General features: G+C 36.6%; 1 protein-coding gene across 8 annotated transcripts in view; it reads left to right on the forward strand.

Moving 5' to 3' along the window:
• Positions 1-15,000, forward strand: part of LOC138015892 (uncharacterized) — a 60,253-nt gene that overhangs the window by 34,437 nt on the left and 10,816 nt on the right. For 3 of the 8 annotated variants that reach the window (XM_068863020.1, XM_068863018.1, XM_068863021.1), the window contains exons 4-6: positions 1,153-1,263; positions 2,268-2,429; positions 3,594-4,012. In XM_068863020.1, coding sequence (XP_068719121.1) covers positions 1,153-1,263; positions 2,268-2,429; positions 3,594-4,012 — 692 coding nt within the window. Of the gene's footprint in view, positions 1-1,152; positions 1,264-2,267; positions 2,430-3,593; positions 4,013-4,339; positions 4,531-15,000 lie in introns of those variants that run through there. The other 5 variants (XM_068863022.1, XM_068863023.1, XM_068863024.1 and 2 more) reach the window with 3 other exon arrangements.

The raw sequence follows: 15,000 nt of genomic DNA on the forward strand, positions 1-15,000 counted from the left end.
GTTGTGCCATGTTGTTTTGAATTTCAAGTTACTCATTCGTTATTTCAAAAATAGCGATTCAAACGAGCAACATTTTGGAGTCGTTTTCACTCGCTCACAAGGCTCAGGGCTCCATACCGAAAAAGTCGCCGTCCAGGTAAAATAATTATCGAAACAAACTAAAACATATTTTTCTAAAAATGGTTTTGGTAGTACTTTATTGTGACAAAGTTTGGCAATTTTCGATTTTTTATCTTGCACAGTCTTAGGTGAAAATTGCTGAGAGGCGCTCTTAAAAGCTACAATTGTACACTATAAGACACGTTCTAAAAAACGGCAATCGTGAAATTTACTTCTGAAGTCACTAGCATCACTTGAAAGACGCACATGAGAAGGCAAACTGTTCCATAACTTAGTTAATGAATAAGTGACAGAATTCTTCTTAAATTTCTGTTAAATTTAGGTAATTCCAAATTCAAGCCCTCGTCTCTTAGCCTATACGGTGTATGCCTGTATTTAAAAAGGCTAGCAATATATGTAGGACCCGTACCATTTAGACATTTAAAAAGAAATATTAACGCGTGATGTAAGCGCTTACAATATAAAGATGTCATGACAGCCGTAGTGAGCAGTTCGTCGTATGACATTGACTTGTTGTGCCCGATTAATGTTCTCAAAATATAACAGTTGCCAGCTTCGAGACGGTTGCGTTGACCCGTACCTATGCCTACAAACAAAGGACCACAGTATTCGAGATGAGGTAATATAAATCCTTTATAGAGTTTTATCGTTGCATCATGAGGAAGAAAACGCCTTCTTCTTCTCAGTGCAGAAGCCTTGGCATAGGTTTTCTTTAGTTTTTTTTTTTTTTTTTTTTTTTTTTAACTATGCAAACGAAACCCTACAGCATATACTTGTTGAAATCAAGACATAAAAGGAATAATTTTAATAGGTATCACTTTCGTTTATTGTCTGTTGTCTACTACTTTTTCCCATTTTCTACGAGGCAAATTTGGTGCTCCACGACCCACCCCCTTAAGATCCCTGTCCATTACTTCCTCTTGTCCATACTTCGCGATAAAAGGGTGCTTATTAAACATTTAACGTTACAATTACTTAACGAAATTTTTATCCGTTGCGATTTCAATTATTTGTTACTCCTTTTTTTTTAAGCGACAACTGAACCAACAACTAAGATAGTCACAAAGAATCCAAAAACCCAGCTAATAACAACCGCAGGGTCACAAGATGTTGAAACGTCAAAAAGGAGCCTTGTAATAACAGGTTTGAAAGGCACTAAGCTTCTTTCTAATACTATTTCCTCAATACTATCACATTTTTCATTTCCATGGAAATCTGCAAAGCACAGGACAACCATCGCATTTAACCAATCTCTCTATTTTGGGTATCGCAAGGACGTCTCCGGCGCGATTAAAAACAACCGTGTTCATTCCTCGAAATAGAGAGTTTACTCCTCAGGCTTTTAAAGGACGTTTTTCAGCTGTGGTGTTACCACCATGTTGTTGGAGGATACTCATAGTTCTGTCACTGATACCTCTTGTTCCACCATTCCACAATTCTTATTTTTGTTTCTATAGATTGCTCGCAAACCACATGTACGGCTATAGTATTCGTGTTGTTTTTTGCTTATTCCAGTGTTTATTTATTTATTTTATTTATTTTTGTCTTTTGTTGTTGTTGCGTAATACACTTTATGTCGGAGGCTTCCCAGAATCCCGATGGTTTTGCTCTTAGAATCAATGTGGATAATATGGCAAGCGAACGAATTAACCGGTTACCCTAATTCAAGTATTCCATTACTAGTAGTTAGCAGATAGACCGAGATACGTGTCGAAATAGGAGTCGTAAAGCTAAAAGCAGCCCTTTACCACCTTGGTCGGGAGGGGGGAAGGGGGATGGTGGTTGGAGGGTGGATGGTTGGGGTTGCATTTTTGCAACGTCCTTATATATTTGGGGCGGGAAGTTAGTTTCAGAGATTGCTCCTAGTGGCCAAAACGTTTTCGGGCTTTTGATAAGCAGGCCCCTTATATCTAATGAGATGAGAAAGAGTTTCTCAAATGGCGGAACGTACTCCCAAAAGACGTTTCTGTGAGCAATTCCTCACCTTTAGATTTAATCTGGTTAGGTTCTGATACCTAACAATCTCTCATGAACAGAGTCTGATGCTAATTAAAGACTAATTGAATTCTCGTAATAACTCAGACAATTTAAAAATCAGCAGGCAGAAGCCTTTGTTAAGTTATCGTATGCCGAATGAATGCTTGCAGATACGACGTCCCCAGTCTTGAAATATATCACTGAGTCCAATCAGAAAAAGAAAAGTCAGTGGGTTACCATAGTCATGATCGGTGTTCCGGCCGCAATACTGATAGTCTTGCTAATTCTTCTGGGGTGCATCATCAAGCGACGAATGGTTTCTAAAAAATCAGGTGCGCATATAAGCTAGAGCAGCATCCTAATTAATGAGACTAGCAGGTTACTTACCTGCCTTACCAATATGTATCAAAGGTACAATTTATTCCGCATTTATGCTTTTATCACTCACTTTTCACATGTAGATAGTTCATGCAGCGAAAACACGTCCAAGTATTATATACAGGCCATCACTCCATTTATTGATTCGAAATTTAAAGAAAACGACAAAACTTTTGAAATTTTAAGACATGTTTCGACAGAGACTTCTGTCATCTTCAGTTGATTAATGTACAAAGCGTTAAGTTGAATTTATAAGTACGGAAAAAGTGCTCATTATGCCAGTAATAACGGAATGTACATAAAACGTGACAATTTGAGAATTAAAAGGATAGTTTTAGATTAACGTGATGCAGTTGTTGACTAAGAGAAGGTTGTTCTCTTTGAATATGAAAAGCTTCTTTTATCTTGAGTTGAAAAGTCGAAGAGGCGTGATCTAAAATATGGAAACATTCCCCTGAAGACAGGGCGCGACATTGTTTGGAATTCTGTAGGTGTTTGAAAAATTTTCAACTCAAGATAAAAGAAGCTTTTCATATTAAAAGAGAACAACCTTCTCTTAAGCAACAACTGCATCACGTCAATCTAAAACTATCCTTTTAATTCTCACATTGTCACGTTTTATGTACAGTCCGTTGTTACTGGCATAATGAGCACTTTTTCCGTACTTATAAATTCAACTTAACGCTTTGTACATTAATCAACTGAAGATCACAGAAGTCTGTCGAAACATGTCTTATAATTTCGAAAGTTTTGTCGTTTTCTTTAAATTTCTGACTTGCCTGCTAATATCAAGATCATTTATTGATTCATTTGCATGCAAACATTTCAGCGTATTGATTGAATGAGAGCATATCAGTTAATCCCAAAAAGAGCGGGAGACGAGTAAAATTAGTGCAATTAAGATGAAACTTTTGCATGTATATAATTGATAAGTAATCACAGGCTCGTGCAATATTTTGTTCGTCTTTGAAAAAATTTACTCTAAATTATTTATCCAAATTGCACTCCAAATCATGTGATAACCTATACAAATTGAACAATTCCACACACTATGTGAAATTTTATCTAAGGCCCAGCTATTTCCAAAAATTGATGAAGTTAATTTTACGTTATTGCAGAAGGAGGGGTTCCGGTGGGAAACCGAGAAGTTGAAGCAGAGGACGATTATGGCGCAGGGCAATTGACGAACGATGAAACCCACCCTTCAGAAAGTTCAGTCCCTTTAAGGCGGATCGAAGGCAAAGGATTAGAAACCGAGTTTCACTTCTCCAATTTAGAAGCTGGTTACAGCTCGAAAACCAAAGATAAAAACACTTCTTGCACGGAGGATAATTCCCCAGGAATTTCCTCTTGGAGCAAAGAGCACGTTTACGACAATATGTCCCCGGAAAACCGAAAGCACAAGTCTGCTTCCTTGGTACCGTACGCGTCTGGAGAATCATCCAAGATGCTTTGCGAGCAAGGAAATAAAACAGATGACCAGAAGTACCTATATGCTACTGTAGACAAAACAAGAAAAAACAAGGCAAAAGCTGGGGTAACTGAATTGTGTTATCTTGTATTCATCTATTGCGCGGCGTAGTCGTCGCGCATTGAACAAAAGTGACAAGAGCTTGTAAGCAGTTCACTCAAATAACCTAAAGATAGGGATTAATGCATATCGATTTTGTGAACCAAGAGAGAATTGGTACTCGGCTATGAGCAGGTATATATAGATGCCTATAATTTTGAAACTGTTACTGATCATTGTTTTGGCAATCTCTGCAAATTTTCCCTACAAATATTTTCCGCCAGTGAGAAGACTTTTTGTTCGGATAAATTGAAGTGACATAGTTTAAAACAAAGTCTATTGTTGCTCTATTAGGTTCATTTCAAACCCATCAGCGGCGACCTTGTGTATGTTGAACTTGACTTCGACCCTTCATCCAAGGATGCGTCAGGACCGGCAGCAAAGGAAACACCAATCAAGGTGACTGCCACTGACTACGCCAGTATAGAAGAAACATGTGGTTGAGCAGAATTTACTCGGCGTAAACTCTTTCGACTTTTGACTGACAACATTTATACCAGTGCTGTCTTCCCTTTTCCTTTCTCAATAATTGTTTTACTATCCTATTTTTCTTTAAACTTTTTTGAGGAAAGTGGTGATACGCATTTAACCACAAATAGTCATGTAATTATTCGGTTCAAAACACCTCACTTTGTGGAGTTTCAAACCAGTTTCTGTCAACAAACTGTACTGCCTTGAAGGATTGAATCAGTCTATCCGACTGTTCCGCTTAACGGCAAAGTTATGGTAACATGTGAAACGGAAATAATTCCTAAAAAGATCCATGGCGGCCAAGTAACGCTAATTTAAATTAGCGTTCACAACTCCAATATTATCGTTCCATTTTGCTCCCATAACATGATGTAATATCTCATAGTAACAACTTCCGGAAAATGCTAAAATGGGAGGATTTCAATGCTTGTTTGTTTTCTAACGAAATACACTATTTTTTATTGGAACGTTTAACTTTGGAGCGGATGCTCAACAATATTTTTTTTGCGATTTGAGGCTGAAAACGTTCTCAACATGTTCTGAAAGTTGGGTGGCATACTAAGTTAGACTACAAAATGAGTTGTTCTTCAGTATATCGTGCAATTAAGAAAATCGGCACGTCTTAAATGTTGAAAAAGTAAGTAAGTATTTGAGGTAATTGTCCTGCTGGACTACAGTTTTACACTTCTCCTTCCTTCATTTATATTACTTACGCAAGAAAACCAACGAATGATCAAAATAAGGACGTTGTTGACTGACTCTCATCATGGGTAGCCTCAACGTTCTTATAAAAGGTTGCCTCACACGCAGACTCTCGTTGAGCTTCGTCGCGCGTTCCTCCCCCACCAGCGTCTGCTGAAAAGAGCCGGAATTTACGTAGACCAATCACAACGGACTTTCAGCTTTGCACCCTGAGAAATTTTCGGTGTCTGACACTTGCGGGCTGCAGACCTCGGACTGCAGACTAACCCTAAATCACAATTATTGAAGGCTAACCGTTTTAAAATGGGTGCTTACACTTAAATACTGTTTATCAGCGCTACTTGTACGCAGTCTGCAGTCTGCCGTTGTTATACAACTAGAAATTTTGCGCACAATCACTGCAAGAAAATGGGTCTCTTGTGTTGGGCATTTAAAATCTTATCAAAGACAAACTGGAGCGTATGAATTTAATTTCATGCTTTGGCTTAGATGTTTGCGGCTCTTCACAGAATGAGTACGATAGAATTCGTATGGTTGAAACACTTTGCTCCTGTGAGTTTCATTTCTTTCCGTGCAATTCCAGTGGAGTCGATTCGTTCGAATAATCCCATTCCTTGTAGTCCTTCTGTTGAACTGATTTAAGGTTTGCTTTATTTTTCAAATGGAAGAAACACTGAGTACGAACGATCGGTTCGCCACACAAAAACATTAAATCAATTTTTATAGACGATCATCGTCAAAAGCAGCCTGAAAATTCAAGCTTAAACGCAATGGATTTTTTTCAAGCTTTCTTTTCGCAACTGTCCTAGATGGGTTCATTGCCCTTGCAGGTAATGGTTCTCGTGCAGTTCAATACACTCGCAATCCTTTAATATTTTCATTTATATTAATATATTTCCACGGCGCTTTCAATTTTAGATGAAACGACACCATACCCTCCTTCTTAAGCACACACATTTTGATTCACGAGAGTGCAAATGCATACCCCACAGAGCAAACAAAATTAATGCTTTTGATCAATATTTTGGAAAGGCTTCCTTCCTTTTATGATTTATCCAAAGAAGAAGATGATGAACTGAGGCTCCCAGGGAAGCAATCTACGTTCCTATGTAACCCGCACGTGATTTCCAGATTACAGTTACTTAACAAAGGGAAAGGAATGTGTGTCTTGTTTCATCAGGAGCTAGTGTGGGGAGGAGGGAAGGCGTGTGGGAGGAACGCGTGACGAAGTGTCTGCGTAGGAGACTATATAAACATTTTTTTTAAGAAAAAAGGATTGTACCTAAACTGACAACAAAAGCGCTATTTACTCTTCTTGTCTTCTAAGATAGCGTCCTCTGAGGTATTCCTTGTTGGACGTTTCAGGTCTCTCCACAAACTAGTTTGTCTTATGTTGTCCCTGCTTAAGCTTGTTTTCGTCAGCTACATTGAGATTCTAAGGAAACAAAACAAATTGTTCTCAAAAGAACAATTATCGAGCTTTATTATGTGAAAAAAGTTGCAAAAGGGACTTAAATTTGATCACAAGAACCTTGATCATGTGATGTATCATTCATTTAAGGTGTAATACATTTCTATTATTCTGAAGTATTGCGGAATGAACCGTGTTAGCTGAAAATTTTAATTTTTTTTTGATAATAATGATAATAATAATAATAATAATAATAATAATATAATAATAGTAATATAATAATAAAATGATATGATAATGATAATGATAATGATAATGATAATGATAATAATAATAATAATAATAATAATAATAATAATAAATAATAATAATAATTGAACGAATGTGAGAATGATATATACACATGGGAACTGAGATGTTGATAGAACCCACTGGGAACTCGGAAAAATTCTCGGAATTTTTCTTGCTCGCCATAGAGTCTCCAGTAGCTCAGTGGTTAGAGCGTCCGACTAGATCACGGAGGGTCGTGGGTTCGAATCCCATCTGGGGCTCGGATTTTTTCCGAGTTCCCAGTGGATTCTATCAACATCTCAGTTCTCATGTGAATAATAATAATAATAATAATAATAATAATAATAATAATAATAATAATAAAAATAATAATGCATGAAAACTTCAATCCCTCAGAAACCACATTGATATCGCAAAAACTGAATACGATAATGGCATGTAAGATATTATCTTCAAATATGGAAATCTACGACGAAAAACGATAAAAAATAAGAAATAAAATATCATCCTTAATGTTTTCAACGAATGTTTGCATGTCTTCTCTAATAATAATAATAATAATAATAATAATAATAATAATAATAATAATATAATAATATACAAAATAATAATAAATTAATAATAATATTTTCAATTGATGATTGAAAGGGGAGCGTGTCCATAGCTTTCCTCTATATCACATCAACTTTTACATCATGTTATCACAAGCAATACAGGCAATTAAAGGCATTAAGAATCCCTCTGCGAGATAAGCGCTCAAATAAACAAAAAATAGTTAAGATATCCTCATCTAAAAAAATGTAATTCTATAATTAATGTTGTAAATAATAGGACGTCCCTAGACTCAAAAGGACGCGTCGCGATGCTTAAGAAAACTGAACGTACATGTAATTAGTGGCATTTCTTGAGAGAGGGAGCCATAAGAGATCATCACATCACAATTTTCTGACCGAGTTGAAATATTTGCCAATATAGTTATAGCTGACGCAAGGTCATTTTACACGCTTGTTGAAGAGTGGTTGTTGGTCTCTCGGTTGTCCAACCAGATCCGTAAATTATGGTTTTAATTTTTTATTTTTTTTTTATTTTTTTTTGATAACTGTTTGTTTCTCTTAGAGTCCCCCAATGTTTTTTTTTTTTTTTGACTTAAAGAGCCATTTGGGAAACCACGCTTTTCGCTTATCTGAAAATGATCTATCTCTTCTAGTTTTCACACTACATGCGTCGATTCTTAGGCAATATAATAAGATGAAATACAACCGAATAGTTTATGGTGCTTTTGGAGAAAAGTAGGCCAGATTTTAAGGCAACCATAATTCCAAGCCGAAAAGTAGTCAAGTGAGAGTTAAAAAATGAAGCTTACACAAACTTAGTTAGCTTTTAGTTAATTGCCGTAATGTAATGTTAAAATTAAACTTTTGTGCATTTTACAAGGACTTTATCGTACCTTGACGATGTTTACCGTGTGTAAAGAAAGATTAAACATTAACGATCCAGTTTTTTGTCGAAACTGACTCTGATGTACTTATTGCGGCTATTTTCTTCTTCCGATCAAGTCTCAAACAACATTTACGTAAGTTCGATGATTCCTGTTCCGCTGAGGCTGGAGGTAGATTGCTAATAACTGGATTTCAGTAAGACCAGCACCTACGTCTTCTATCCCACTACCTGCTTTTTTCCTTCACTTTTTTATTAGCGCCATATAAGTTACACATTCTAAATGTTCCTGTTGAGAATGAAACGTACCTGGAAATGAGGAAACTTTGAAAAGTCCAAGTTCAAGTTTGATTATTTTACATGACTGTTTTACAGAGATGAAACAACTTAATATCACATAGTTTTACAATAATGGAGAAAATACTAACAGAAATTAGCTAGAAAAATAGATATTTAATAGTGTACAATGACCAAATTAGCCAATCAGCTTTCGAGTTGGTCCACTGTCATCTGAGATATAAATTGGCGTTGTCCTCATTTGAAATATATTTGAAATTACACTTAAAGACCACTAGATTTTTAGTATCGTAAGAAGAAGACATACAATACTACATATTACGCAGCATATCTTATATAGCTAGCAGTTAATCTATGGTCAATTTTGAGTACTCAATAAGACTCTTTTATACTTCTTTTTTAAGAGCATGCATGGAAATCGTTTAAATTCTAGTGGGACAGATTCCTAAGATTTTTATTGCAGAGAATTTAAATGTAATAACCAGAGTTGGTACGTACTGATGGCGTAAAGGAGTTTTTGATTTGCAGCAGACCTGTTATTATATGAGTGGAATGTCCTGATTCAGGTATAAGCTTTTCAGTAGTGCAGCTGGGATGTTACTTTTGTCATTTGCTGAATTTGTATATTAATAAGTGATACCCTTTGTTCTGTAGATATTTTTTCAAATTTCAAGATTCCAAGAAGATTAATAATAGGAGGTCGACATGTTCTCTGCCATGAGCAAAGGACATGCTTCGTATACATCTATTCTGCTTAGTGCAGATTTGATTTAATCTAGTCTTGTAAGCTGTTGCCCCAGCTAGCTAACGAAATTGATTGACATAAAACGACACAAGAATATGCTAATAATAGAGATAAAGTTTCTCACAGCCAACGTTTTTCATTTAAGGCTGGCTTTAGATCACGGATCAACAGAGACTCTTTAATTTTGCAATGCATGTCTGATCGACCAGTTTGCTAATATTTCAAAATGATCCCACTTAATTCTATGGTTGGTTAAGAAAACACGATCAGCAATTGCACATTCGTGACAATTTGTAGTTAGGGCTTTAAATGTTCTGTTTTTATTGAAACTAAAAAGGCTCAAGTCAAAGAATTTTTATGTATAGATCATAATTAAGTAAATGAATTTCATGTATACTTGCGAAGTTTTATGATCTACCATTTGCCCGCAAAATTTCTAAGGATTTTGTGTGACATTTAGCGAAATAAGGCAAAATCATAGTTTATAAATTGCGAATGCCGACGCTGGAGACATGATGGCAAAAATGTGCAAGTGGATATCGTAAAAACATAAGACTAATTAACTTACTTGCACTTGTATAGTCCTCGTATAAATTTTCATGTATACTTGCTCTGGTTGAAACTGCCCATAAACCCGATCGCGACAAAATTTTTCCTGCTGATCCCTCGATAAAAATCCCTAAAAAGTGCTGAGTTCAAATGCGATATCTCCGCCAAATGTGCTCCAAATTGGCTTCTAAACCCATCGTTGGAAAGCTCATCTCTCCCTCTTTTTTATTGGTATAAGAATCATTTTGGTCAGTGGGCTTTATATGGGCATGTGCATTGCTTTTTTTACCGCTGTTTCAGGCTTTGAATATGAACCCGCTATAAAACCCAAAACAAAGGACACCGGCCACCGGCCAGTGCCAATCCCTCGGGCTTTTTAATTATTTATCTGCGAAAAAAAAAAAAAATGCAAAAACTACAATGTCTGACAACCTGTCGTGAAAAGAAGAACTGCAAACAAAAACTTCAACTTCAAAATTCCAAAAGAGTCATCACCTCTACACTATATATTCGAACAACGGGCGGCTGGTTTCATTTTTGTTATTAAAAATAAACCCACAAGTCATTACTCAAGTGGCGCGACCTGAAAAAATGCATTTTGTGGACGCATCGTACATCGATCTTCGCCATCTGAGCACTGTACACTTACCTTTTTCCATTAAACCTGAAGCAGAAAGAGTGGAAAATTGCCTAAGAGCCGTAGCTACGAAAGTATATGGCCAGGGGAAAGGGTTACACAGAACCACAAGGGCCAATTTTCTGAGAAGGAAAGGTCAATTAAGGTGGGTACCATCATGAGCTTGATCATGGCAACGGTGTGATAAAAAATAAGCAGCAAAATGCGAGGAAGAGAAATAGTATCTGGAAGCGGAAATTCAAGAGCTTGAAAAAAGATGCGAGGAGTTCTTAGAAGAACTTCAAAGTGCTGAGGTTAGAATGCAGGACCTAGAGAATGAATGAGCGAAGGCAGGAGAAGAGAACAAGCAGCTATATATCAGAATACCTCGATTTCCTCGAGGACGTTATGATATGCACCAACTGCAGTGGAAACTTAAGGAAACCATGGCCGACCTATACACGAGGTTGGTAAACGCCAAGGGAACCGAAAGATAAAAGAAGTAAAAGAGCTTCCAGTGCTAATTTAAAGAAGATATACATAGTTTCAATAAATAATTTTGCAAAAGCAATTCCTAAAAGAAGAGCCTAGCCAACTCTTATCCCCACCCTTCTCTGTATGTTCTGCTATAGCCTCAGCAGCTCTGCTATAACACCTATGCATGGTACCTAGACTTAGGTTTGTCAACAGTAAGTCTGGTGGAAGTTGCATAGTGTCACATAACAAGTCTTTCTGCCCCCCCCCCCCCCCCCCCCCCACCCCCAAACTCTCATTTTGCTTCAAAAAACATAATTATCTGCAAAATTGTAACCCTTGGCCAATTCTAACATTGTCTTTTTCTAGAGAGAAAATGGTGGACCTTGGAAAACAACAAGTCAAGGTATCTGGTGATGGTGCTAAAATGTCAAGGGTAGCAAATTTCATTGTTATCTCATTTGCCCTGCTGTCTGATGGAGAGAAAGTAATGTCCTGCAAAGTTAAATGCTGCTATGGAACTTTCAGTAAGTATAAATGTTTTTACAAACTTTATTTTGTTCGAAACGTATCAGTCATGAGCTTCCATTTCGTCGGTAATCCTCGCTTTCGCAGCTTTTGTATCTTCCCATCTTTTACACCTAATATGCACCAAACCCCTCACATAGCGGTTTTTGCAAGAAATTTGTTGAAGCTTCCAAACGGCTCAGAACACAGCCTATTCCGAGAACGAAACCTTTCACTTCTGAGATCATTAGGAAGTGTTTTTTTTTTTTTTTTTTTTTTTTTTTTTTTTTTTTTTTTTTTTTTTCCGTGTCGGTAAAAGTCTTGCCTGTCACTCCCCTGGTAAGTGGTGTCTTTGTGGATAGAGCCTTCTGCGAGTATTTTCTTAGGATCGAGAGGGTAGTGGAACTGCGTAGATTTCTCTGGTGGACACAGTAGAATCATTAACTTAGCCTGCAATGGCGTCGAAAGTCATGTAACGCGAATGGCGTTTTAGTGGATCCTTAAACAAAATATACCCTTATGGAGCTCAATAATGGAAAAAGTCAGTTGGATAAAATAGGCAGGAATCTCAAAAGCGACGAGTACTGGACTCGACAACAATCTATCGCCCGTCGAGACGAAATCAAAGTGAGCTGTATTTACCTGAAGTACATGGTAATTTGACACGATTGAGTTTCTTGTCTTCACGCACGCAATGAAATAGGAAGAGGTTTTCGCCTCTAAGAGCAAATATGTTGTTTGTTTCAATAAAATTTTCGCTGGAAAAGGATTCTGTGGTATTTTCTGCCTTTGTGAATTATAATATCATGTTGTGTATTGAATTTTCGAGCTTAAGGTTTTCAAATGTGATATGGGAGAAGTTTTTTAGTATTGCTCTGTAAGCAGGAAGGTTCACAGGCCTGTTGGAAGCGTGCTTGAGTTTCAACAAAATGAGCCCCAAAATCAGTGAAAACTTGTGACGCAGAGATGAATAATAAAGTAGCTGCTATTTCCAAAATGATGGGAATTACCTGGTGATAAATAACGTCGTACGCGTCTTGGAGAGTAATTTTGACTTTGCATAAACAGAGAGTTGGGCGATTGTGATCTTGTTTTGACTTCGCTCATTTCATTGTCAAACTTTATAACACTTGACAGAAAAAGAAACTTACAAAAACCCGGTATCTTGCCATCATTTGACACAGATGCTTCACTGTTTGGCGAGTAAACATGCCGCGGTAACTTAATCACGGCGCCCGCTGAATTCCGGCCATGTCACTTTCGATTTTGCAATTTACTTGAACGTAGCAAAAATCTCCCAAAATGTTTGTCGCTGATCGTAACTTTTTATATTCTATATTCACGGTTCAAAATTAATGTTGTTTTCATGTCGTAAATATTTTATTCTCGATCGACCGTCCGGGAAACTTCCTTCTGCTCTTTCTGAAAACTGTGTATCAATAGTTATTTGCTTTTTCATCAATATTTGTTTTGCATAAAGCAAGCTAACAGAATCTGTACCTTGCTGAGTTCGCATTTGTTAGCGTTAATAGTATTTTCGGTCAGATGTTTCTGTTTTTTGATGAGGGTTTATTGTTTTGGTCTCCCATCCTAACACTAACCCCGCGAAACAGGGCTTGACTTCAGTGAAGTTTAGTATTACAAAGCTTTTTTCAGATGCTCAGAGGGCACACTTGTGGTGAAAAGAAGTTGTGAGGGAACTTGAAAATTATCAACATGTCAGCCCAGAAGCCAATGTTTCTCGCTTCTCTTTTATTTGTTATTCTTCAGAGACTGGAATGCTGTATTTCAATACCACACAATTCAGTGCCTTCTGATTTTCTGTATCAGCCGAGTAGTTAGGGAAATGTTTGAGAAAAACTGGGTCTCAATCTCAACCTCGTTCCCGGGGCTTTTCACCGGTCTTCTGTGCGTGTTTTTGCTAGGTTTAAGTGGGTAGTAGAAATGCGTAGATTTTATCCGGTGGACACAGTACAAGCAATGGCGGCGAAGCCGATGTAACGCGGATGGTGTTTTATTGGATCTTTAACAAAATATACTCTTATGAGCTCAAGAATGGAACGATAATTCCATGAACAACACAAGCGGTAAAAAATGAATATCTGGAATCTTAAAAGCGACGAATAATGGACTTCGACAACAATTGCATCTTTCGCCGTCGGATATCAAGGTAAGCTTTTGTTTCTAATATTTTACTAACTGTTATGTTATGCACAACACTGAAACAGAATGGCAAATTCTGTGGTAACTTTGGTTGGTTAGATATGGGCTTAAAAAACTCATTGAAGGAATCGAACACCTTGAATGCATCTGTGTTTACTGAGGTCTAGCTATTTATATTTATTTTGTACTCAACTTTGCACAGTCTTCAGGTAAAAAAAAAAAAAAATTGGAAATGTGACAGTCAAGAATTATTTGAAAGAAAGCTTATTGTCTATTTTGTGCTTCACCATTCAAGGAAAAAGGTCCTTCAGCAAAAGGTTTGATCCTGAACTCCGGTGAGAAATGAATTTTTATTTGGGAAGCCAACAATATTCCTTTAACTGGTTCCTGGTTAACCCAATTTATTGCTACGACTTTCTAGTGCGAAAATTTTACTCATTAACACGAAGATTTTTCAACAATATATCGCTTTAACCTAACCCAAAATCATTCAGATAGAAAAAAAAAATTTACATTTATTAACCATTTCCTTCGTTTTTGTGTTTGTCAGCATTATGATTCCAAACCTTTTTGCCTTTAGAACAAAAGTCGTATGTCAAATATTTAGGTGTACTAATTGACTCAAATCTCAGCTGGAAATATCATATTGGACACATTGCTTCAAAGATAAGCAAAACGATTGGCATTATTGCCAGACTAAAATATTATGTACCTACAAGCGTACTGCTAACAATTTTATCGATCTTTGATATTCCTTATCTATCCTACGGCATTCTGGTGTGGGGCTAAGCTGCACAATCTTACATTAATCAAATTTTGATCTTATAAAAAGCGTGCCCTTCACCTCATATATTTTTCACCTTATAGGTCACATGTCATTCCTCTCTTTTTTTTTCTCCTCCAATACTATTCCAGTATCTGCTTTATTTTAAATCTATTTCAATACTCATGCATGATGTTTTCAATAAGTTAAGCCCAAGTAATATTCTAACCTTTTTTTATTGCTCAAATGAGATACATAATTACAATACAAGATTTTCTTTAGCAGGTAAATTATTATATAAAATACTCAAGATCTAACCAACTATTAAAATCTTTTTCAAGATTAGGGGCCAAAAATATGGAACGGCATCCCACAATAATTACGTAAATTACCAAAATGCGACATAATTGACTTTAACAAGGTTTAATCGAATAGGATGATTATGTTGGCATACCTTCACTAATCATCAGATTTCAAAATAATTGCAAAAAGTAGATTAATCTAATCCCAATTTCTATTCTATTTTATT

Source organism: Montipora capricornis, chromosome 9 (genome assembly GCF_036669925.1).
Source record: "Montipora capricornis isolate CH-2021 chromosome 9, ASM3666992v2, whole genome shotgun sequence".
Taxonomy (NCBI): domain Eukaryota; kingdom Metazoa; phylum Cnidaria; class Anthozoa; order Scleractinia; family Acroporidae; genus Montipora; species Montipora capricornis.